Genomic DNA, 26,874 nt, shown 5'->3' on the forward strand with positions numbered 1-26,874 from the left:
TTGCCTAAATGTAGAACCTTACTCTTTTCACCATTGAATTTCATTTTATTAGATAGTGCCCAATGTTCAAGTTTGTCAAGATCCTTCTGTATCTTAAGCCTATCTTCTGGAGTGTTGGCTATTCCTGCCAGCTTGGTGTCATCTGCAAATTTGATGAGTTCCCCATTTATCCCCTCATCCAAATCATTGATGAAGATGTTGAAGAGTACTGGGCCTAAAACAGAGCCTTGGGGTACTCCACTGCATACTTCCCTCCATGCAGATGCAGTTCCATTCAGAACTACACGCTGAGTGCGGTTGGTCAGCCAGTTACGAATCCATCTGGTGGTGATGCTGTCTAACCCACATTCTTCTACTTTATCTAGTAGTAGGTTATGGTCTACCTTATCAAAAGCCTTACTGAAGTCCAAGTAAACTATATTGACGGCATTCCTCTGGTCCACTAATTTTGTCACATTATCAAAGAATGCAATAAGATTAGTCTGGCATGATCTGTTTTTGACAAATCCATGTTGGCTTTTGGCTATTACTTTATTTGCTTCTAGGTGTTCGCAAATTCGTGTATTATTCCTATAAGTGTATTATTTAAGTGTATTACTTAAGTGTACTTAAGTGTATTATTCCTATTTTAGGGTGTACAGTACAGCTAGTCAATCTCATAACAACACAAAAATTATGATGGAAGGTCACATAAACAGGTTCAGGAACCACTGCGCGCCTTTCTACAGCAAGAGGAGAGATCAAGATATAAGGATAGATATAAAAATTCTTGGGAAAAAAGAGAAATCAAACACAAACATAAGAGAGTAAACAATGTGTGGTTACACAAATTAGTACATCTCCCTGTCAGAATAGTTGGTAAGTCTTACTAGTGGAGTTGCAACGTATTTTTAAAAAAAAACACCAAAAGGCAGGAACGTACGCTATGTATTCTAGGTATCCTTATCTGTCCAAAAGAGTTTAGAGGAAGAATAATTGGGCACACAAATAGTACAACACGTTTCTAATACAGGGCGCAATTAAAAAAGTTTTTAAAATGTCAGCAAAAGAGCAAGAGTGACCACAGTACATTTGCCATCTCGGAAAGCATACTTCTAGTTTGTTCGTTTAATGATTTATCCATTAGTGACATCATGACCAAACTATACCCATATCTATAAAATAAAATACATGGATGAAGCGCACTTCCCCCTCCCCCCCAAAGACATTTCCTTTTAAAATTTGTTTTAAAAAGTGATACAATTGCAAACATTTCCATTAGCAAACATTACTGCTAAACATTTTCATCCTTAAACTTTGTGCAGTAAAAAACCTCTTTTTTTGTGAAACTGTTATATATTGCATGTTTGCACTGGATGGAGTCTTCTTCAGGAACAAGTTGTAAGTAAACAGGTGATTCTGTCTTGGCTCAGGAGATCCAGATAGCTGTGCAAAACAAAAGAAAGAAACAGTACTATTGAACTATTACACATCAGCATATATACATATACATATACACATGTACATATACACATATACATACATACATACATACATACATACATGAGATAGATCATCTGCTAATAACAGTTTGATAACAAATGCATATCCCATCCCAAGTTTTTTTTTTCCTGAGAATACAAACATACCTATTTTATATTCACTTAAGCCAAATTTCAATGAATAATTGAAGGGTCTTTAAAACTGCGCTTTTGATTATCTGAAACATACTAATTGCCAAATACAACAGAACAGGTGTGTGTATATGTATGAGTGCGCGCCCCCCCCCCACTTTTCTCTCAGTCAAGCGCCCACAATTATCCTTATTCTGTTCTCTCAACTTAGTGGTTTATTTGCAGATGTTTCATTATCAAACATTATCAGTGCAAGTGAATGGAGTTTGCTTCCTATTTATATACAATAACTTGCCCTACAAATGTTGTTGGGAATGTGGTTTTCTCTTTGGTAGTTCCTTGATTATGGCATTCCTTGATTAGGGATCTTTCTGCTTGACTGTTTGCCTAGTGTTAATCCATATTTATATGCCAATGCATATTTAAAAACGGAAGCAACATGTGAACAAATGAGATTTAATAAGCTCATTTCATTCCTATTCTTACCTTAGTTTGAATTAGTGCTTTACAAGTGCTAAGGTTGAATTTGTCAACACTGGAATCTTCATTTTCTCTGTTAGTTTTTTCCAAAATACTGCCCTTAAATTCTGGAACAGCCTGATAAACAAGAATCATCATATAAAGAACTTTATTTAAAACTGTGGCTTTAAAACCAATTTCATTGTATTTAAGTACAATGACAATAAAGATTATACTTGTACTTATTGTATAATGCATTGTGTGAATCATCTTGATATTACATTGATCCTATATTGGGCCCTATAAACTAGAACTTTCAAGCTGAAGCACTGCCATTGTGAATTTCACAATGTTGTAAAGCACAGGCAGGAAGTCGCTGCACAATTGCAATATTGGGAAGTACAGAAAATTTCATTAGATGACAAAAAGGGGAAACCAGAGACATGATTGCATCAGTGGCAATTTGGAATAAAATCTCCTCTGGATCTTGGAGCCTGACATCCAATCATTTTTAGAAATAAAATTATTTCCCAAGTAATCTTGGTTTATTTCAAAGTATATATGCCACTTCAGTGGAGACCCAGTTTGGTAGTGGCTAAATGCTGAACTAGAAACCAGAAGACAGCATATTCCCTTCCTTTAGGCATGAAAGCCAACTGAATGACTCTGGATCAGTTTCTCCGCCCAACCATGTCACAAAATTGTTAAGGGAAAAAAGAGAGGTGTGAATATTACCATATTTTTCAGAGTATAAGACGCACCTTTTTGCCTCAAAAAAGAGGCTGAAAATCTGGGTGTGTCTTATACATCTGATGCAGCAGTTTTTGCTTCCCGAAGCCCAATCCCTTCACCAAAATGGCCGTGCATACCCTTATGGAGGCTTTCAGAGAGCTCCTGGGGGCTGGGGAGGGCAGAAATGAGCAAAAAATGGGCTGTTTTTTGCCCCCACCCCCGCCTCCAGCAGTACTCTATAAGCCTCCATAAGGCTATGCATGCAATTCTTTTGACAAAAAACAGGCTCGTTTTTTACCCCCCCCCTCCCAGGAGCATTCTGCAAGCCCCCCCCCAAGGCTATTCATGCCTTTTTTAAAAAAAACAGGCCCATTTTCGCGAAAAGTGGGCCGTTTTTTGGGAGGTTTGCAGAGTGCAAAAACTTTTTTTTCCTTTTGGAAAGCTCTAACTGGTTGATGAGAATTATATTGATCAGGTGCTGTGCCAGCAGAAACAATGTCTTAGGTGCTGCAGATTGTCAGCGATTTCCTTCTCCAGCACATGGATAAATACACCTGGAAACATCTACCCACCTACCTACTCTCTCCCTCCCTCCCTCCCTATCTACTGTATTTCTCTCCCTCTCTCTCTATCCCTCTACCTACCTACCTACTTACTGTATTTATCTATCTCTCTATCTCTCTATTTCTTTCTCTCTCTCTCTCCCTTTATCTACCTACCTACTTAACTAACTTCTCTCTCTCCTTACCTACCTACTGTATTTCTCTCTCTTTCTCTCCCTCTCTATCCCTTTATCAACCTACCTACTTTTTTTTTTAATTGCCTCTTTAAAACCTTGATACATCTTATACTCCGGTGCATCTTATACTCTGAAAAATACGGTATGTGCATACTGTACACTGCTTTGAAGTGACCAAAAAAAAAGTGAGATAAAAATCTAATAATAAATAAAATTTGTAGCATATATACATCTCTAGCAGGTTAAACAACAGCAATATTCAATCATAATGTTCCATGAAAAACTATACCAGAGAACGTTTGCTGTACAGTAGCATTCATGATGGGTAAATATTCCTGTTGTTTTAAACCACACTGCAAGTATCCACGTCATTCCCTAGTAGCGTGTTAGAACAACCAGATGTTAATACCCTTCCTAAATTCCAAAAGAACTGCTCTAAAACCTAGGAAGAGTGCTATTTTATGGGAGAGAGGCAGCAATGAAAATTGTTTTGGGGGCTCTGATAAGATAACTCTCTAGGAGTACATACTGAGCCCTCTGTTTTATTGAATAGGCAGATAACATTTGGCACAGCTGGTCCCAAAGACACCCAGCTCCTAAGCCATGTAAATCTTTATAGTGTCGTGACTAGCTCAGACTCTGATGAGGAAACTGACAGCAAGCAGCCAGAATTACCAGATCAACTGCATCTTGGGCAATTGCAGGGAAAGAGGACTGTGCTGCCTAGTAACCAGGAGTCTCAGCTGCTGGTCTTGAAAGATGAGAAATCTGAGCTGCTACACCCTCCCCAGAGCAAGATCTCACTGTGTGGAGAGCAGAGCAAAGGCGATCTGTGAGGTTTCTTGTAAGAAAGGAATCACACTCTTTCAAATGAGCAACATTGGGGTTGCTTCTCTTTAAGAAGAGCAGCAAGCTCAAGTTCTCAGTTTATTAACCTAGTCTCTGTGTGCCTTGCTTTTCATCTTGAAATCTTGCGACTGTGACTCTGTCCCAGACTGGCTGACAACTCTGCTATGACATTTTGACCCTTGGACTTCCTTGGACCACTTTTGTCTCTGCTATCCCCTGCTCGAGACAAGCTTGCTGGACTTTGGGGCATGTGATTTCTTGGCTGTGTGTGTTTGCATACTCATTTGCATACTCATTTCCTTTGATGCTCATTTGAGAACTTGCTAGTAAAATTTCCAAATCTTACTAGTGTTTGTGAGCCTGTGGCCCAAGACAGGAGACATAAATACAGAAATAACCATCAACACTCTAAATGTAATTGAAATCCCACCAGATTTCTGAAAATAGTGGTGTTACATAGACAAAGCGTTATTACCAGCTTTAAACATCTTTTGAATAACAAACTAACAGAGTTGGAAGGGACCTTGGAGGTCTTCTAGTCCAACACTCTGCTATACCATTTCAGACAAATGGTTGTCCAATCTCTCCAGTGATAGAGCATCCACAACTTCTGAAGGCAAACTGTTCCACTGGCTGATAGTTCTCACTGGTAGGACATTTCTCCTTAGTTCTAGGTTGCTTCTCTCTTGATTAGTGTCCATTAGTTCTTGTCCTGTCCTCAGGTGCTTTGGAAAATACCATGTTTCCCCGAAAATAAGACAGGTCTTATTTTCTTTTGACCCCTGAAATAAGCACTTGGCCTTATTTTCGGGGAGGTCTTATTATTTTTGAGGTGCAGGAGGCGGCGAGCGTGGTCACCTCATGGCTGCTGCTGTGTTGCAATATTTTCAGAGAGGCTTATTTTCGGGGGGGGTTAGTTTAATGCATGTGCTCAACAGCCCAATTGGGCTCATTATCCGAGGCGATCTTATTTTGGGGGAAACAGAGTCGCTTGAAATGACTCCATTATTTTCATTTCATTTGAGTCCAAATTATGCAGTACTTTTTATATATAATTTTAGGAGAAGGAGCACTGTATACAGACCCAGAATGTCTACAAGAAGAGGCCTGAGACCTCTGATCTTTCACCTGATAAGTGAACTGCCACCACACAGTTCAATAAATAACACTAGTTGTCTAGACTTCTAATTTTTTGAGAGACTACCAACGAATTCCAGTATTTATTTTGTAAAAAAGCAAAGAAGTCTGATATAAACTTTAATGTTTTAGTTCTGTAAATCTATGGAAACATACATGCAGGATATTTTCTAACAAGTGAAATGTGAAAATTCCATTGAACAGTAGCCTTACAGCCTAGTATTTATTAAGATTGAACACAAATACTATGACTGGTCTAGAAAGTATTACAGAACACTACCTTTTGATTAGTATTGATTCCAAGCACAGCTAAAAGATTTTCTTGACAATGAAATTCATTTCGATGGCATCTTAAATCAGAAGGGCTATTGCACTGAGTAAGAGTTTTCCATAAATTTGCTGAGTCAAGGCTTTAAAGGAAACACAATTCAGATTAATACAAGGTAAATATCCACCATATTTTTTGTTTGCATTTCAGATCAGCTCTATAAACATAGCAAACATATTGCCCATGCTTCGTTATATATTGAGTATATGAGCTCTTACTAAGCAGAAGACACAGATCATGATTAACTAAATCAAAAGACCATCAATTTTTGACAACAAACTTAACATTTCATTCTATGTTGCTTAAAAAATAACCACACATAAAGCCCCTTTCAACAAATCCAATTTTATAAAGGGATATAAGAATCTGAAATTCTTAGTAATCTTGGGAAAACTGAGTCAAAGTAATATAAAACCAATACAAATTAATCAAATATATGGATCTATTATTTGGGGTTTGTTGCTTTGAAACAAGTAGGTAAATATTAAGAAGACCCTTGTGTGTCTGCTTCTTTGCCTACATATGAATTTATTTTAGTTTACAGTATCTTATAAATTATTCCTGATGACATACAATCCCAATAAGTCAATATATTCATTCCTGGCAAAGATAATTAACATCCTGTTTCTTTCCTTTTTTAATTCTTAAGTTTTAAACTATACTATAATGTCCATTTGCCTCTCCAAAAAAAGGGGGAAATAAAAAAATCTCCTTTGTAAATTTTAACAATCATCAAATCCATGTCAAAATTTGATTTTTCTTCAATTTCCACAAAAATTTCACAAAAGGCTTTCAACTATAGATGAACCAGTGATTTTTCTCTCACGAGGGCCATTAAACTAGCTATTGTTGCCAATTCTGTCATCTCTATTAGCCATTCCTATATTGTACATATCATAGGATCTTTCCAATGCTGGGGATGTAAAAGTTGTTCTGTTTTTATCATATAACAAAAAATGAGGTGAAACCCCCCCCCCCCCATTTTTATCCATAAAGCCTAATAAAAAAGTTTCAGGTCTGAATTGTAGATTAATTTTCAATATTTTTTGAATTACATTAATAATGTCAATCCACTATTTCTTAACTCTTTTGCACGTTCATCTAAGGTGGTAAAAGGTTCCTATTAGAGTTTTATACTTCCAGTAACTGTTTGGATATCCTTTATAGCTTTTAGCTAATTAATCTGGGGAATCTGTTTCTCGAAGCCTTTTCTTCTTTTAAACAAATTGGGTATTTGTGAGGATCATTACGGTACCCATAGAATGATACTATTTTACCTAAAGTACTGCTTCTGCTTTCAAGAAATGAACTGAAATGGAACATTACAAGTCTACAACTGCAAAACGATAATGTAAAGCCTTTGAAGGAGTGGAGAGTAGAAGTTCTAGATTTGGCAGGAAAGTGCAAGTACTTTGAAAATGTCTATAGCTACAACTAGAATTTTAATAACTGGTTTTAAATCATTTTCAAAAAATATCAATGCCCAATAGCAATAGCACTTAGACTTATATGCCGCTTCACAGTGCTTTACAGCCCTCTCTAAGTGGTTTACAGAGTCAGCATATTGCCCCCAACAATCTTGGGTCCTCATTTTACCCACCTCAGAAGGATAGGAGGCTGAGTCAAGCTTAAGTCTGGTGAGATTCGAACTGGCAAATTGTAGGCAGCTGGCAGTCAGCAGAAGTAGCCTGCAATATGGCATTCTAACCACTGCGCCACCGCAGCCCAAGAAGTATACCTACCATATTTTTCAGAGTTTAAGATGCACTGGAGTATAAGATGCACCAAGGTTTTGAAGAGGCAAATTTTAAAAAAAGGTTTTGCACTCTGCAAACTTCTCCAAAACAACCTGTTTTTTCGAAAACGGGTCCGTTTCCCCCCCCCAAAAAGGCATAAATAGCCTTTAGGGGGCTTGCAGAGTGCTCCTGGAGGGTGGGGGGCCAAAAATCAGCAAAAAACAGCCTGTTTTTTGTGAAAATGGGCCCACTTTTCATTAAAAAAAGGACATGGATAGCCTTTAGGAAGCTTATAGAGTGCTCCTGGGGGCTGGGGAGGTAAAATTGCTCATTTCTGCCTTCCCCAGCCTCCAAGGAGCTCTCTAAAACCTTCCTAAAGGCTATGCACGGCCATTTTGCTGAAGGGGGTGGGATTTTGGGAGGCAAAAAATGCTGTATTCAGTGTATAAGACTCACCCAGATTTTCAGCCTCTTTTTTGAGGGAAAAAGGTGTGTCTTATATGCTGAAAAAAACGGTACTTGGTGTAATGGGGCACAGTTTAACTACTATTTTGGAAATAAATATATTCCCTTCTACAAACAGGTGACACAATTCAGATGATACTTAAGTAAATTAGGATTTTTCCAGCAAAGTCGCCCTTATGAAGAATCAGAGAAATGTACTGATCAGAGGAATCTGCTAGCTAGGAATCAATCATTAGTGCAAACAGGCTACCACTGACACCTGCAACAGATGCAAAGCTAACACGCAATCAAGAGAAAATATTGCTTAATCTAACAAAAACAAAAAGTAGCCATGATATGCTAATTGCTAGCAAAAAAAGTTTGAAATCTGTACTAAGGCAATATATTAATTAAGCCAACTAAAAGTCCCAAAAATTGCATGAAACCTTCAAGCTCCTCAGCATATTTAATCAAACAAAACAGTAAATAAAAAACATGAGTACAGTTATAATGTTAATATCTTATGCTAATAGTAATAATTTATATTTAAAAGGACATAATAAAGGAGAAGCTTGCACATAGTCAACTGAACCCTCACAGATGCAGCTATAGCTTCAGGTACCCTCTCTCAATCTCTCTTGATTGCTAGGCAAATCTATCTCAATTGTAGATGAATCCAATAATTTATTTTATTTTATTTTTATTTATTTGATTTGATTTCTAGACTGCCCCCTCTCCCCGAAGGGACTCAGGGCGGTGTACAGGTACCAAATTAAAAACCATACAAATAATCATAAATATAATTAAAATCGAATTAAACTTTAAACCCCTGTTCAAATTTATAAAAATTAAAAACTTAGCCTAAGACCACCCACGAAATTTAAAAATACAGACTGAGGTGGGAGAGCTGGAATTAGGCCAAGCCGGCTAGATTAAACAGGTTTTTAGCTTCTTACGGAAGGAGCGGAGGTCCGTGGTTGTTCTAATATCAGGGGGAAGGTCATTCCAGAGGGTTGGGCCCATCACAGAGAAGGCCCTTCCCCTGGGCGCCGCCCGCTGGCACAGCCTAGTGGACGGCACCCGGAGGAGTCCCTCTCTGTGTGAGCGAATCGGCCGAAGGGATGTGTGGGGCAGGATACGATAAGTAACAAAAGAACCAGGTGTGATTGATTTTCCCTGTTTAAAAGATAACTTAGATTATTTATTTAAGATTCTCTGCATTATAAGTAAAATGAACAAATTATAGGAAATGGAGGTAAAAGAAAAACTAAATCGTTTTTAAAAACTAGGAATAATTTTAGAATGTATACTGGATAAAAAAGACAAATAAAGGAGACATTGTTTTATAATTTGTAGAACTGAAATGTTATTATCCCCAACTACAGTGGTACCTCAATACTCATTGTTCATTGGTTCCAAGAGGTGCGATGACTACCAACAACAGTGAGTACCAAACACATTTTTCCCATAAAGAACAACATAGTGAGTCACAAGGCTGCTGACACTGGCAAGTTCTAGCTTGTGCATCAATGTACCAAACAAACGATGAGTACCAGGACAAAATTTTCACATCAAAATGTGTTGAGTAGCAAATTCAATGAGTTTCAAAGCAGCTGAGTACTGCAGTACAACTGCACTGATGAGTCTCCCAAAGGTGCTTTTTCAAGAGGCAACTGGACTTTCTGGGTTTTTTTTAAAGCCGTTTCGCTTCTCATCTAAGAAGCTTCTTAGCTCTGTGTCAATCTAATAAAAATATTGCCATTTGATCAAGACAGTATTGACCATTCATTCATTGGCAAGAAAAGGAATATTTGTAGAGAGCATTCCTCATCCCTTATTGTAAGATACAATGCTCTACTCCTATTGAGGGTCACCAGGAAACTAGAAAGTTGGAGGACAACACACTTCAAGCTTATATACCAGCTAAGGAGATGTGTGACTTTGAGGCAGTCATTCCCTCAGCTCGATCTACCTCACAGGGTTGTTGTTATGGGGAAAATGGTAGGAGGTAGATTGTTTGGCTATTGTGTGCTGCCTTGAGTTATTTGTAAAAAAATAATAAAGACGGGATACAAATCCTGTTGTTTTTCAGCAAGAATACAAGTGAAGAAAAATTGGCTCAACCAGTAAGATATTCAGATAACTCTCTACTTTATTCTGGCTTGTGTGATTTTTCTATTTAGTTTTTAAGACTTCATTATCCAAGCACCTTTGAGAAAGAAATGTTTGAAAATTGGGTTAAAATAACAGTAAATAAACAAAACACCCTTCCAGTTTTTAAATGAAATTAAAATGTGCTAATTTTAAATTCTTGTCCTAATACTACATTTACTGGCATCTTCAGAAGACTGATCTTCTTCTATAAATGCATGCATTTATCAATGACAAAACAAATCTTACCAAGTTTGTTTCTCTGTACATTCGGGAATATCTGCATCTCGTCTTTCTGGGTGAAGCACTTGCTTCAATGTACTTATTTTATCCAAGCTTTCTGGTATAGGGATTTCAGGAAAACTCTGTTTAAAAGTCTCTTCAGATCTGATGACAACCTAAAGAAAGTATATAGTGCAAGAATGCAGCAGCATGTTGATTGATACAGAGGCAAAACAAAGTTTAATTAAGTTTTAAAAGGGTGTTGTTACTTACCTGATACGCCTCTTCTCATAGTGGGGGAGGAGTATCCAGGGTGGGTTAACTTCGTCCTCATTGATTGGACTGAGTCCAATAACCACGCCCTAGTCACCAGGTAATACCCAGTTTTGACGAAGAACTCTATCAGACTCAATGTGTCATACACTCTTAGACATTGATGTAGTTTCAAACCTTTATTTACTCATGTATTCCTTTACACTCCAGATGTACAACAACAAAACGTTTCCAAAAGCATCATAGGGAGGGGCTGGATACTCCTCCCCCACTATGAGAAGAGGTGTATCAGGGAAGTACCAACGCCCTTTCTCCATAGTGAGGGGAGGAGTATCCAGGATGGGACATACCAAAGCCCACACGTCCCTAGAGAGCATTAACACTTGGAACATACCTTGAACCCAACCTATGCTCAACCCTACGCCTGGTGAGATGCTTCTCCTACTCTGTGCACTGCCTGCAGTACCCTACATCTGAAGGCTGCCTCCGCTGAAGTGAAGGAGTCCAATTTGTAGTTCCTCACAAATGGTGAGGGAGAAGACCATGTGGCCGCCCTACAGATCTCGATCAATGGGGCCTGCAAGGCCCAGGCCTCTGATGTGGCCGCGCTTCATGTAGAATGTGACTAATGGCCCTTGGAGTTTGTAGCCCTCGTACCTGGTATGCGGTTGCAATACAGGTCCACAACCACCTGCCTATCATGGTAGAGGTTACCTTGTTTCCCAGGGACCCTGGCTGGAAGGAAACAAATAAGGCCTCTGACTTTCTGGTTGGCAGGGTTCATTTGAGGTAGATCCTCAGTGCCCTCGTCACGTCCAAGGTGTGCCACTTTCTCTCCAAGGGATGAGAGGGGTCCAGACAGAAATTGGGCAATGTCAGCTCTTGCGATCGGTGGAAGCAAGAGCACACCTTGGGTATGAAGGAAGGGTCCAGTCATAGACCACTCTGTCCTGTTGAAATACACATAAATCTTCCCTGGCAGACAGAGCCTGGAGTTCAGATATCCGCCTAGCGGAAGTAATTGCCACCAAGAAGGCCACCTTGAGCGTCAAGAATTTGAGTGAAATTGTTCGTAGTGGCTCAAAGGGAGGCCCTGTTAGAGCACCCAGTACCCTGTGTAAGTCCCAGGAACGGTACCTGTGTACCATGGCTGGCCTAAGATTTGAGGCCCCTTTGAGAAACTGCTTGACCATGGGGTGCTGAGTTAGTGTCTGAGACCTACCGCACAGGAGTACCGAGGAGATGGCGGAGACCTGCCTCCTAATAGTGTTCGAAGCCAACCCTCTGTCCAGATCCGCCTGGAGGAAGTCCAGACCTGTGACACCGAGGCCTGAACCGGGTCATAGTTCCTGGTGGTGCACCATGTGCAAAAGGCATGCCATGTGGCATTGTAGATACGCTCCATGGAAGGCCTGCGGGCAGCCTGGCTTGTCTGTATGACCCTGGTGAAGAAACTGTCCTCCCTCAGGATGCTCCGCTCAAGCGCCAGGCGGTTAGCTGCAGCCACTGGGGATCCAGGTGTTCCAGAGACCCCTGCCTGAGAGAGATCCTCTCTTGTGAAATCCTCCAGGGCCTGTCCACTGAGAGAGACCTGAGGTCAGCAAACCAAGACCATCGGGGCCAGTGTGGGGGAATCAGCTCCACCCCCTCCTGCAAGATCTTCTGCATGACCCTGGGAATCAGCGGCAACGGTAGAAAGGCATACAGTAGTCCCTGAGGCCACGGGCATCAGAGGGCATCCACCCCTTCCGCTCTCACAGCTGGGTATCTGGAGTAAAACTCAGGAGCTGAGCATTGAGGGGGTGGCAAATAAATCAACCTCCGGGCAGCCGAAACCCTCCGCCACTGCTTCGAAGATTGTTGGTTGCAGCTTCCACTCTGAATTGTCCACCTCGGTCCGGCTGAGCCAGTCGGCCCTGACTTTGTCCACCCCCACTATATGATCTGCGGTTATAGAGATTAGGTGTCTTTCGGCCCAAAGCCCCAGTCTCTTGGCCTCCAGCATGAGGGACTTTGACCTGGTCCCCCCCCTGTCTGTTTATGTGCGCCTTGGTAGTTATATTGTCTGTGAGTATTAGAATTTGACACCCCTTGACAGAGTTGCGAAATTGTCTGAGGGCTAGGCGGACCACCCTGAGCTCCAACCAGCTTATGTTGTGAGCCAATTCCGCCTGGCTCCATTGTCCCTGTGCCATCTGGGACCCCTGGTGGGGCCCCCATCCAAATAGACTGGTGTCTATAGTAACCATCACCCGGTCCGGTGTTCTGAAGACTTCCCCTTTTGTTAACACTGGGGACGTCCACCAAATCAGGGAGCGGGATACCTCTGCTGGAAGGAGGACCTTGGTCAGGGAGCAGCTCATGCGCCTTTGCTGGAATGGTAAAAGGAACTATTGGAGGTCTCTGGTGTGAAGGCGTGCCCAAGGGACAATGCCAATGGCTTACACCATAGTGCCTAGCAACCTGGACAGTGTAGGTAGGGACACCCTTCGCTCCCTGTATACCTGGAAAGCCAGCTCCTTGAGATTGTGTTGCCTATTGGCTGACAGGGACACCGTACCTGACACTGTGTCTATCGGCGCCCCTAAATGAATCAGCCTAGTAGAGGGGTACAGATGGCTTTTGGCCAGATTGAATCTCTGCTCTCTTAGGGCTGACATGGTGATGTCTAAATCACCTAGGGCACCTTTAAAGGATGATGATTGTAACAACAGGTCATCTAGATAGCATTGGATTCAAATAGGCTTTAACCTTAGATATGCCACCTATGCCGCCATTACCTTCGTGAAAACCCGGGGGCAGAAGACAGCCCAAATGGTAAGGCCTGATATTGGAAGTGGTGCCCTAGGTAGCAGAACCTGAGATATTTACAGTGATCGGGGGTTATGGGTATATGGAGGTAGGCCTCCATGAGATCTATGGAACTGAGGAAATCCCCCTGTCTAATCCCTTTTATAATAGAGTGCAGCGAGTCCATTTTGAACCTCCAGTAGCAAATGAACCAGTTTAGCCTCTTCAGGTCTAGGATCGCTCTCCAGCCGCCCGAGGCCTTGGGGATCACAAAAAAAATGGAATAATAACCCTGATCCTGTTGGTCTAGAGGCACTGGCTGGATAGCCCTGATGTTCAATAGGTGTTGAATGGCTTCCTGCATCAGTTGCCTTCGGATTGGGTTATTTGAAATAGGACAGTAGTGTGTCTGGGGTAGGGAGTCGCTCTGAAGCCGTTCTTTCTCTGCACAGTGGGAAGCACCTTCCACTTGTCCTTGTTCTCTATCAAGAAGGGGTCCAGACTGTGCCAAAGAGGGGGCCTCCGTGAAGGGTGCTGATGCTAGGTGCTACTTGTGATGTACGTCCGCCTGCCACTGCCGAAGCCAAAGCAACCTGCGGGATGCTACAGAGGAGGCGATCGCCCTGGATGCAAATCTGGCTGCTGCTAGGATGGCATCCGAAGAGAATTGGATGGCTGCCACCAGTTTGTTGATGTCTTGGTGAGCCCTGACATCCGCTATCGGAATCCACTGCTGGAGATCCTGTAGTCACAGTAGTGAAGACCAATTGAAGAAGGAAGTGGTAGTGGCTGCCTTCACTGCCCAGGCCGCAGCCTGATGGCTCCTCTGCAAAGTGAGATCTGCCTTCTTGTCATCCGGTTTCAGAGTGTCTTCTGGTTCTCCAGGCAAGTTCGTAGGTGTATGCAGCGCTGTGACCGGTGCGTCGGTGGTGGGCTGCGACAGCACCTGAGCCATGTCTTTGTCCACATTGAAAAAGGCTTTGTCTGTGAAGGTTGGCATCGGCCCGAGGGTGGAGATGCCTATTGCCTTCTTATCAGGTCAAGGAAAGACTTGGGGGGGGGGGGTACCGTGTCGGCCTCCATGGTCTGCTCCTCAAATATGGTCTCAGCCAAGAAGCCTTGAGGTTGCACTGGTGGTTCTGAAGGTCTGTTGCCAAGCTTAGCAGCTGTCTTTGCCTTGAAGAGCAAGGATTTGTATAGGGAGGGCTGGAACAGTCCGGAGCAGGAGGGCTTTGAGGGAGGCAAGCCCTCTTCCTTGGAGAGTCTATCCTCTCTGAGTTCCCCCTCCTCAGATTCTGAATCGCTGTCCTCCTGGGACAACAATGGGGAGTAGCAGGGTCTGCCCCCTGGGCCTCCAGCCCCTCAGGAACCATGGGTAAGGGTGCCACGTGAGGCTGCATCTGGGGCTGTTGGAAAGCGGCGGGCCATGCACTGCTGAAACGCCCTCATCATCATGTCCTGAAAATTAGGTACTCCTGAGATGGGTACTTGTCTGGCTCCCTACCCACAGGTGTAGGAGGGAGAGGTTGTGGTGAAGGGCCCGTGGTGCGTGGAGGGAATTGCCATCCCTGCGGAGTGCCTCAGATCCCCGAGGTATCAAAGGGAATCCTCACTTGCAGGGAGGGATCCTCTTCCATAACTCTGCTGGGGGAGGAATGCTCCAGTATCCTTTCATCCGACCCCAGCCCCTGCGGGGCCTTTCTGCTGTTGGCTTGTGGCATATTCACTCTAAAGCTTTATGCCCCTGCTTCTCATATTTGAGCCTGGTTTTGTAAGTTTGGGACCAGCGCTCGGCTCCTTAGGCGCCTTGGGGGCAAGGTGCGTGGTTTTTCTTTATGCTTTGCCGCCCCCTCCCTTAGCAGTACCTTCGCTAGCTGGAGCTGGTAAGAGCTCCTCTGCTCCTCCGGTTGGGCTGGTTGTAGGCACGAGGACCTGGCTCCTGCTAGTGTCCTCTGTGTTCATGGCGGCCGCCATCTTGGATCATGTGCTCAAAATGGCGGTTCGTGCCAAAATTCAAAGCTCCGTTTCTCCGGCGTACTTGAACAGCGGCTTGTGCCCTCGGGCTGCTGCGTGTCTCTCTCTGCAGGTTTCTCCCCCTGCCTTCGGCACTTGTTCTCCTGCTCCACCAGCCCCCTTCGGTGTTTTAGGATAAGCGTGGGGGCTCCACGACATTCAAACACTGCAATTCATTGCTTGACCCTTGAGGGGAGTGGTGGAGTGCTCTGGCGCTGTTTTGGGGGTTTTCCCTTGCTGCTGTTTAAAGGAGCAGTGAGCCGGCACCTCATGAGGCTTCTTTCCCTTTCTCACGAGGTTTAAAAGGCCTTTTGAGTGACCGCAGGATTATTCCTAGTGGCCAAATATGTCCTCCGCCTTTGCAAGCTAACGGCAATAGGCACTATCCCTGCCAGGGATTTTGCTGGCCACCAAAGTACTCACTCCTCTGAGGAATAGCAAGTTGCACTTTAAATCAGTCTTTCTTTCTTTGCAATTTTTCAAGGAAATCAGGATGACAGTCGTCCCAGTTGGGGACTGAGTCAATAACTGGGTATTACCTGGTACCTAGGGTGTGGTCTAAAGAGTTTATCGGACTCAGTCCAATCAACGAAGATGAAGTTAACCCATCCTGGATACTCCTCCCCTCACTATGGAGAACCTAGAGGTTATTCCTGCTTCTCCATAGGAAACTTTCTTCTGGAAATCTGCAACACTGAGACTCATTTCAAAGATTTGAAAGTTATGTGGATTTTCAATTAACTATTCAGGAGAGAGAGAAATATCCAAAAAATCTAATGTACTATGGGGCCAACAATCCAGCATTAACTTAAGTTTCTCATTCTTCAGCAAAATGTATAGGATTTCTATAGGATGCTATAGAAATAATTTAGTCACATTCTCATCTACTGACCCGTTTTACAAAATAACTCTCTATACCAGGTTTGCTGTATTTTTCAGCAAAAATTCTTGTATGTAGACAATTATTTTTCTCATAGAACCACAACATTGCCTGTAAATCCGGCTGAACTTGACATACTTATATTCTTGGTATTTTACTAAGGTATAAGAACAATTAATGGTTTCACTGCTAGGATTTTAGCATCATTTTTCCTTTTAAACCTTCTCCACTTTTCCTTCATTTGCCACCAAACTGTAATTTTTATATTTCTATGTTTTATTCCACTAGGTTTTGTTTCTACTATCGTTTTAATAAGAAAAGACTTCTAATTTCCCCTTATTATACTCAAGAAGATCTTGGATTTTAGAAAAAGACAATCGTACTTCCAAATGCCAAATTCAGTATAAGTATGTGTAATGTACAAATGGAGCAAAACCTCAATTTTGCATATACACTGAGGAAAGCCTGGAAAAAGGTTTTTGAGTTATGGAGGAAAGCGTCATAAAGACTTTGACTCAGTATGTACTGTGTTTTTCAGAGTATAAAACACACCTTTTTCCCTCAAAAAAGAGGCTGAAAATCTGGATATGTCTTATACACTGAATACAGCATTTTTTGGCTCCCGAAACCCCACTCCCTTCACAAAAATGGCCGTGCATAGCCTTTAGGAGGCTTTCAGAGTGCTCCTGGGGACTGAGGAGGGCGGCACTAAGCGAAAAACGGGGCATTTTTTGCTCAATTCCCCCCCCCCCGCAGCCCCCAGGAGCATTCTATAAGCCTCTTAAAGGCTATGCATGCCCTTTTGTGACAAAAATGGGCCCGTTTTCTGCTTGTTTTTTGGGGGGGGTGCATCCCCCAGGAGCACTCTACAAGCCTCCTAAAGGCTATTCATGCCCTTTTTTTTTTTGAAAAAAAATGGGCCCGTTTTTGCGAGAAATGGGCCCTTTTGGAAAAGTCTGTAGAGTGAAAAAACGTTTTTAAAAAATTTGCCTCTTCAAAACCTTGGTGCATCTTATACTCCAGTGCGTCTTATACTCTGAAAAATACAGTAGCTGAGAAGTTAACAAATTCCACACCAGGGATCCTTCAGCAAGGGAAGGTAGCCTCGCAAGTACAGTAAGTAGGTGCTATTCTTGCAATTTTGTAGGGAGCTCCAGTTTAAGGAGATCCTTTTTTTCCTTAAAAACAGAAGCTTTCAAGGGACTGCGAGAAGAGCACCTACTTGCAGAGGAGGCTGCCTCTGCAGGAAAGCTGAGCTTCACATCAGATTGACTGGGTGCCTCTCTCAAAAGCTGCAAAAACAGAAAGCTAAGCTGGGTGCTATTGAGCATTGGAGCTGGTTGAGGAACAGGCTGACTCCTGCAAGTTCTGAGGGGCTGCATGGGAAGCAATCCCAAGGCGTGCAAGCAGTACCAGCAGTCTCTGCAACCAGCCTGAGGCTTCCCTGGGTGGCTGAGGACTGGGTTAGAAGCAAGCCCAAGGCCTGCAGGGATCCAAGGGATGGGAAGTGGAGTACAAGGTACCTCCAGGAGGTGAGGGAGGTCTTGGGAGACCAGAGGCAGGTGAACTGGCCTAGTCCTAGGCCTTCCCAACCCTGAGGCCATATGATCTGCAGCAGCCTTGGGGAGAGCAGAAGTAAAGGTCATTACATAAAGGGGTAAAGGTGTTCACATCGGTGACTCACTTAACAACCTTCATGACTAGCAACAGTAATAAGCATTCTACATTACAGCCCTAATTCAAGGACTACCTGCATACATATGAGTTTATGTATATTTTCCAGATTAAGGAAGAACACTGATTTATCACACCTAGCTCAGAGTTGTGCTATGCTAGCTATGCAGAAAAGTAAAATAAAAAAACAGGTACACTGAACTGCATCATAACCTAATATGCTGTCTTAGTGCTATGACAAAACTTAATGTCTGTATTATAAAAAATAAAGATCAGTATTATACAGTGTGAAACATGAGAAGAAAGGCAGCTTGATCAGAAAATGGATTGGTCTTATCAATATTTACCTTCTGTGTAGCTTTAGCAACTGTTTCTTTTTCGTATCCAACTGCTTTGGAAAGAACTTGTCTGAATGAGGTAGTGGAAGGAGTGTCACTGATATCCATACCGTTTGTATGTGACACCTTTTCATTTATCTTTTCCAAAGGTTCTGGAATGTTACTTAAGTTCACCAGTTTGACCTCACTGAAACCTTCAAAATCACCCCAGGTATTGCTGGATTCCACTGTGTTGATATCCTGAGGCATCTCCAGCGATCCTTCATCAATTGTTCCATCATCACTCTCGCTGTGAGTTTTTTCCTGAACCAGTTCCATTTCTAGGGATGCATCCAGATTTCCATTTTGGTTTAAATAATGGCTTCCGGTTCTACAGCTGTACTCACTTGGTGAAGGGGCATACTTCTCTGTAGGGAGAGCTTTTAAACGCGACTGGTTTTCACCTTCCACACTACTACTCATTTGCAGTAAATTCTGCCCTTGCATTTTAGCTGCTGTAGCAAGGAGGAGTCACTTATTCACATCAACAAAAATGTTATTGGGATACAATAAAGCCATTAACATTAGAAGGTACAGTGAAGCACTTCCTTGTATCTTGAATAGTTTGCAATAATGTTGCTAAGCAAACCAGCATGCCTTTGGTACCTCCTAAGCCATCAACAATGCCCGTTTTCAGTCTTGCATCAAATCCAGATTTCAGTCTGCAAAAGAAGGGTTATAAATGAAGACCCCCTGATAATAAGCTGAGTAAGGTTCACAAAAGATAAGCTGTCAGGCAAGAGAAATGTTCATGCTTTGTCAAATAAATTCCAATGTGCTCAAAAGCTTTTTTATAAAAGCCTTAACCTACAGAAGATCAGGTCTATGCAACTTGCTTTGCAAGTCGTCTTTGACTTACCACCACAACTGGGACCAGGATTTCCATTAAGTGATAAAGTCATTAAGTGAGTTATATCCAATTTTACATATATATATTTTTTGGTCATGATTGTGAATCATGTTGTTTGCATGTTTGAGGTCCTCTGGGAAGATCATAAATGGCAATAACATGACCAAGGGATGCTGCAACCATCATAAAATCATAAATACATGACAGTTGCCAAGTGCCCAAATTCTGATCACATAACGGTGGGAATGCTGCAATGATCATAAATGTGAGGACCAATTTCAAGTCACCTTTTTCAGGACTGTTCTCATCTCAAACAGTCATTACACAAATGGCCAAAAGTCTAGGACTACATATGTCCAAGATAGTTTTTGTATAGATGTTTTCAAAAGGCTTCAAGCAAATAAATGCTTACATAAAACATGTTTATCCTGTCTTTAAATATCAGTTTAAATACCCAGAGTGTTTTTCCCTGCAAAGGAAAAATATGCTAAAATTAACAATGAAATGCTTTTATAATAATGTAATAGATTATATTTGTAGGTAACACTAAATTTTTTGATATATCTTTTGCAATTAATGTATTTGTCATGTAGGTTTTTTAAAAAGACAAGAAGGAAAACCTTTATCTGCTGAATAATTCAAATAATTCTTTGCACATTACTGCACTTTACTGCAAAATAATCAACAGTTTGATGATGAGAAATATCATACATAAAAACAAGCTCCAGTGCATATTGCAAAGAACCAAATCCCTAAATCACTTTTAAAAATATCTCAGGTGTTTATACAAGGCAATTTTAAATATTTTGACATTCTTTGTGCATAGCAATAATTTATCCATTTGAAAAATGTCCCAAAGATATGATAAACAGAAGCTGTCTCAAACAGAACAGAGTGTTCAATTTTAAATTGTAAGTCAGATTAAAATGTAATCATAATAGGCAGTTGGTGTAGTGGTTACGGCACCATGCTGGAAACCAAAAAACTTTGAGTTCTAGTCCCGCCTTCAGTACAAATCCAGCTGGGTGACCTTGGGTGAGTCACAAGCAGGCAGTGTTAAAAAAAACTTGTCAAGACAAACTAATCCAGGAAATCACCAAGAGTTAACAATAACTCAAAGGTACATGCACACAGAGGGGGAGGGGGGAGGAAATGATAGAAAGGAATTGAATTATACATTATATATTACATATTATGTAATTATGTATATATAATATGTATTGTAGGAAATCACCTTACTTTCACTGCAATTTACACTTGCAGTACTTTTATTTCACACTAAATCAGTTAAAGATTATCATATACTCTTCATTCTGGGAAGACTTCATTTCTAAATCTCAGTTTGAAACATTCTGTGCAGAGTATTCCTATTATAAAATCAAGTAAACCCTTCTACTGATATAACTACTATCTTTCTTTCAGGAAGTAAAAAATAAATGCCACACCCTCTTCTCAAAATCTTCTGTGTATCAGTGAAACAGACTAGAGCAGTGTTTCTCAATTTTGGCAACTTTAGGACGTGTAGACTTCAATTTTCAGAAGTTGGCAAGGTTGAGAAACAGTGTACTAATGAAAGAAACCCAAAACAAATATTGAAGGTGCAGAGATCTGTGGAGGGAAGCAGCACCCAATTTCTTATTTTTTGGTGATTAAAGTCGTTCCATCATAGGAAGACTGCATTTTTCATATTTACATAGAATTAAGTCTGCTGAATGGGACTTGATTTCTGTAAACAACACTGCAGTCCTTGCCACTTTGGATAATTTTCTACTAAAGAGAAAACTATATTTCATCACATACATTTTATAAGGAGGAATCTGGAACAGCAGTAGTGTTTAAAGAACTAATATCACCAGACAAAGTATGTATGAGGGTGTGTTCCCACATATCTTTGTCTTAATTAGAACTGGGAAGCAATGGTTCAAATAGTTTGCTTGGTATTTTACTGGAAGCTTGATGTTTATTTTAATCCAGTTATTGTGCTTTATTCAATAAACTATGGTTAGGCAAATTGCAATTTAGTACAATGCAAAAAAGTTAATGTTCAGATTCTTTAGGAACAAGTCAGTTGTACTCAGTTCTGAAGCTTGTATTTAGAAGATAACTGGGCTAATATATAATAAAAGATACGATCTAGAAAATTAAAGAGATTAGTAACATACTTCTTAGTCTATATGATTTTGAAAGCTAGCATTGCTATGTTTCTTATTTGTATTTTTACACGATGGAACGTATTCATTACTCTGAGCACAATAGCTATTCAAATCTAGACATCTGATTTACAGAAATAAAACTGAATAAAAAGAAGAGAAGTGTTTCCAAACACTCTCCAAAAAATGCACTGAAAAATTTGAACTACTTAAGGGTAAGTACCTTTTCTGAGCTGGAAAAAAGACTTAATCCAGTCAATTCACAGACCTGCCAATTATTCTAACAATAATCTAATATGAAACAGTACTCTAGCTGTCTGTTGCACACATTAATCACATTCTATTAAGTATTTTCAACATTCTTCAGTGACTGGATCTGCAACAAACCATAATTCTTTCATATCCGAAGGACCGCAGGCTCTTTTCCTTCGTAGTACACGAAAAAAATGGTATTAATTATACAAATAAAGATAGCTTTTCACTGCATTAAACCACATCTGATTTGTCTGGTTCTGATTTAACATGGCTCAGACACTGCATTCTTAGTACAGCAGTATACATAAATCAGATCAGTTTATTTCATTCAACAACCCTCTAAATTAAAGGGCTAGTGCAATGTGTAGACTCAGTCATATATTTTGTTCTGGGATAGTGAAACACTTTTTCAGCTCAACATATTTCAGTGGCTATGCTTTGAAATTTTTCAACCAAATTACTAGGTGTTTAATGATGGTATCATTCCCTTATAGACACATAGAACACTGTAAAGTATAAATGAATCCAAGGATTATCAACAATGTCAAATAACAGTTTGGCAACTTGCAATGACAAAAGTGTTTCCAGTGGAAAAAAAGAAAGATATCTGCTATCACTGTTAATAACAAGTTCTAAGGGGTGTCAAACAGGCGGCCCAGAGGCCATGTCCACCCCAGCTCCCCGAAGGGAAAAAATGTTGCAATACATGTGATGGCAATATGATGCTATGAGTTTGACACCCATGTTCTAAGACAATGTTGGAGAATGTTTCTTTGCCTTGGAGCATTACTAATTTACACCATCAAGCAGCAGATATCAGGTGGGGAAATTGGCATATTTTCATTTTAAGAAATAAATGTATAGAAGATTCTACATAAAATCTTAGGAATCTCCAATGAGCTAACGGTTAATTTGAATTAACAAAAACCTCATCCAATTATTCATAAAATATTTGTGTATGAAGTTAAAAATTCACAGTCAAAAAAAAAATCTTAAAAATTGATGTTGCCTCCCCAAAACATGAAAGTTTCCTTCCAGTTTAGATATCAATCCTGCTGTTTGTTACCCAGGAAGCAACACATTCTTTTATAAAGTAGCACCTACTTTACATTGGAGGTGTTAACAACTGTGAATTAAAGTAGAGCATGGTGGGTAGATATGCAGAAATCTGTACTAAAATAAAACCAGTGTGATCTTACCAATGTGCACTACCAGTCACGTGGAGGAATGCTTTCTTAATAATAATTCATACTACTTTAAAAAGTCAGAGAACAATATAATGCAAGTTTCTATCTTGGGTAAAAGCAACATCTTGCCTAGCAAAATTGAGGGAAGCTGAAGGAGGGAAAGACAATGAATAAAGTGGTTAGGCAGAATCAGGAAACCACTGCAGCTTCAGATGTGAACTGAAATTCCATTCGCTCTAGCCACCTTGACCAGTGGTGAACAATTACAAGAACTGCAATCCAATAACATATGAAGGGCCACCTCTTTAAATGGGTAGAGCTTTTTCTTTAGAGGTTTTTTAAAGTCACACCATGCTATATGGGGACTTCTGGAGGCCTACACATCTTAAAGTTACTGAGATTGAGAAACACTGTTCTATACTCTCTTGGCTGTGGACACTATGTTTTAAACTAGGAGACAAACAATGAAAACAAAAACATGTTGTATTAACTGGAAAGTGTTAATTTCATAATTATGAATATATATTGAAGAAGTTTTAATGGTCAATACTTGATCATTTGATGTAGGCTAGGTTTAGTAGTTCTTTTAGGATTTGCAAAGTAGAAAAGCAACCATTGATTTTTAAAAGAAACACAAAAAGTATTCTGTTAATGAGTGCATTTTAATTCTTGAGGGTATAGATTGAAGAGCTAAAAATACAGCAGCTATAAAAGGACCAAAGCATCTCCACTCACCCAGATTATACGTCCACAAAAGCAGCAATTTTCTTTTCTAGTGTTATTGTTTACTGTAAAATTCAGTTGACTTCAGAAATAATATGAATTAAATTCTCAGAATTTGCTATCACTTCTATCTGCAAGCTACCCATAGATTCTTCATCCAAAATTATTTTTTTAAAGAAGTTATGTACATGCGCCTTATCAGAAACCCAGTTTAATACACAGCACAATCCATACCAGAACACATTATGTTTAAAATATTGTTCACGCCACAAGCCAATATGGACAAATTCCAGTAAAAAAAGGTGAAATTATAAGGAAATCATGCATATATAATCAAGCTAAAATGGGTTTTCTCTCAAATACTGTGCTAATGTTCGGGGGGGGGGGTGTACCAGAAGTATGCAATTGTTTCCTGTGGTATCATCAAGATAGCACATGATTATATCGTATAAATGCTGAATATACAAGAATTCAGAGTAGCAGGCCTGAACCCAAAAGTCAGGATCGAAATGCTAAGGCAGCTCCCAATCTATTGGCTAAGGTATAAGCTATTCATCCAAAACCAAGGCTGCTTTGAGGATAAAACGAGGAAATAACAAAGCACGTCAACCTACGAGGGTTGGGTAAGAAAGTCTTAAAATGTCGCTTCGCTAAGTGTCTCGCACTCACCGATGCCCAAATCCCTTCATCCCGACAACAAGCCTCCCATCTCTCCTATCCTCCCGTCTCCCTTGTCATCCCCAACAGCCGTTTCCCTCTCGAAAGGCGCTCGGGCTCTCGAGCAGAAGAGGCGGCCTGCTTCCAGAATACCAAAGCTGAAGGGAACGCCGACAAGAAACACGGCGGAAAACAGTCACGACTCCCTCCAGGCCTTACCTGCTCCAGCCCGCGTTACCTGCCTCCCCACCCGGTGGGGGCCCGGCGCCGACTAGAACGAAGGCGGAACGGGGAGAACAGCAGGTGCCGGTTTGTGCAGAGGGAGAAGCCGGATTGGCTGATCGAGCCAAGAAAGGGGCGGAGCTAGAAAGGTACATGCGGTTCCTTGGACAACCGGAGAAAAACAAGAAGGCTCGGCGAAGCTCGGCCTGCGACGTGCGTGAATAAAAAAGGGAACGAGCCGAGGAGCAAAGCGGGCTGAGTTGACTCCTTCGGGGGCGGCGATTTCTCCCATTGTGGTCTACCAGCTGCCTTGCGATGGAGAGGAAAAGTAACGCATACCTGTCAAAAAAATATTGCAAGACAGAATGGATTCTTTCTAGCTTCCCCAGTTGTCTCATTCAAGAGCTAGTGTTTTACTTCTCTGGCGGAAGACACCGCTGGGGCTTTCTTTCGTGGGTCACGCACCAAACAGAGGGCTTTTTCTGAGTTGTTGTTGTTGTTATTCTTTATTTACTTTATTCACTAAACATGAAACTCTTGTCAACTGAACATTCAAAAATGCATCACAAATACCATTCACTGGTGCTAATGGTTGATATGGATTGCTGCCAGCGTCCGGGGTATCAACCAAGTACCTTCTTAAAACATATGATGTTCCTAGTAGCACAGTTATTTGCAGTTCTATGCAGGAAGCTGCAGTTTCTTTATGTGTTTTGTAAAATTCTTGGGTGATGATGATGATATTAGTATTAGTATTATTAGTATTATACTACAACCCTGAGTGAGGTTATCACCGTCTCTTCTATTTTAGTTTATTTCTGTTTCCTTTTAGGGATTTTTCTCCCCCTAAGCTAAAATCAGGACAATCAGAGCTGAGCTGCAAAATCTCAGAGTAAGGCTAAGTGGCAGCAGAGAGATTTAGATCCCCCCCCCCCCCCCCCGTTATTTTCATACGCTTCGTTCCTTTTCCGGAGGGGGAAGGGGTTACGACTGGATTGCTAGCTGGAGGAATCTGGAAGTTGTCACCTTTATTAACAGTATTTCTTGACCTTGGCAACTTGGAAGATGTGTGGACTTCAGCTCCCAGAATTCCCCAGTCAGCATGCTGTTGAAAGTTGAAGTCCGCGCATCTTCGAGCTCCTAAGATCGAGGAAACACTGCTCTATTGTTTTCGGCCACAAAGAATGAGCTCATGTTCAGAAAATGTTCCAGGGGGGCGTGGCTTTCCCAGCTGATTCTTTAGCTCTATGGCAACCTTGGGGTTGCTTATGTCAACCGGCTTCAGTAACAAAGAAATGTCCATAATCAAATTCTAAACTTTAAAGGAGATGGTTAGGCAACCTAGAACATCTTTCCTTTTTTCAGGGACTCAGATTCAAGCACTGTATCCCCAACATCAAATATCCCCCCCTGCTTGAAAATATCTAGTGAAGGGAAGATTACAGTCTTCCTCAGGAACTGATTCTGCTGTCAAACTGCTCCCCCAGATGGTTTGGATTTTTCCCACCTAATTTTAGTCAGAATCTCATTTCTGTATTAAGTCCATCATTTTGTATGCTCATAAACATATGCTATTAGCTATTTGGGGACCTTGTAAAACCTTTTCTAGGGTCTATAAAGTAAAATTTAACCTCCCCAGCTCCTTTAATTTCTCTGCATAGGATTTATATGTATCTTTCTTTGACATGGTTCCAGTTTCTGATTTCTAAAAGTGTAGCTTCCAGAACTGATACAGAACCCAAGATAGAATCAAACCAACACAAAATTAAAACAGCTTCAAAATGAAATGAATACACTAGAGGCCAGGCATTTCTTCAGTCCAATTATCTCACATCTAGAATTAAAAGTAATGACTCTCCAGAGCTAGGAAACCCAAAATGTACAGCTACTCAGTGACCTGTTCTCCCCATCCTTTCAGCCCCCTCACTCGCAGCCCAACCCACCTCACAGGGTTGTTGTTGTTGGGGGGGATAGGAAGAAGTAGGAATATTAAGTATGTTTGCCGCCTCGAGTTATTTAAAAATAATAGACCGAATTAAAAAAACACCTTCTCTCCTCAACAGTTTTCAATCATTGGGAAAGAAACTTAACAACATCTCTTGGTCAGCCTAGGATGGGGTAGTAGAGTAATGTTTCTTAAGGTATAGTCTGAGTATTCCTGGTGAGTCCCCCAAGACCATTTCAGAGAGCCACAAAATTATTTGCCAGATATTGCAGATATTTGTAAAAATGTAAAACATTGTCATTCTTTTTACAATCCATGACATTTTTCATGAAAAATATTTAAACTATTATATCTAATAGTTTAATGTTATTCATAATTATTCAACAGATGCTTGTATGAAAACATCCATTTTCATTTTTAATACAGTAAATACGATATATATGAACAAGGGCTCTTTGGGATCCTCCA

At 41.0% G+C, this 26,874-nt stretch overlaps 1 protein-coding gene across 2 annotated transcripts; it reads right to left on the bottom strand.

Annotated features, from left to right (window-relative positions):
• Window positions 1-910: 910 nt before the first annotated feature.
• On the bottom strand, window positions 911-24,565 carry CLBA1 (clathrin binding box of aftiphilin containing 1). 2 transcript variants are annotated; one of them, XM_081939953.1, is made up of 6 exons: window positions 24,459-24,565; window positions 18,388-19,079; window positions 10,438-10,586; window positions 5,810-5,939; window positions 2,100-2,210; window positions 911-1,425 (listed from the first exon to the last, which is right to left on the bottom strand). In XM_081939953.1, exons 2-6 carry the CDS (start codon window positions 18,862-18,864, stop codon window positions 1,258-1,260), a joined length of 1,035 nt encoding a protein of 344 aa, XP_081796079.1. In that variant the 5' UTR covers window positions 18,865-19,079; window positions 24,459-24,565; the 3' UTR covers window positions 911-1,257. The 2 variants fall into 2 exon arrangements, with proteins under 2 accessions (XP_081796079.1, XP_081796080.1); XM_081939954.1 differs by lacking the exon at window positions 24,459-24,565 and adding an exon at window positions 24,252-24,353.
• Window positions 24,566-26,874: the final 2,309 nt, after the last annotated feature.

The sequence above is a fragment of the Natrix helvetica genome (assembly GCF_964273705.1).
Source record: "Natrix helvetica genome assembly, chromosome: 1".
Taxonomy (NCBI): Eukaryota; Metazoa; Chordata; class Lepidosauria; order Squamata; family Natricidae; genus Natrix; species Natrix helvetica.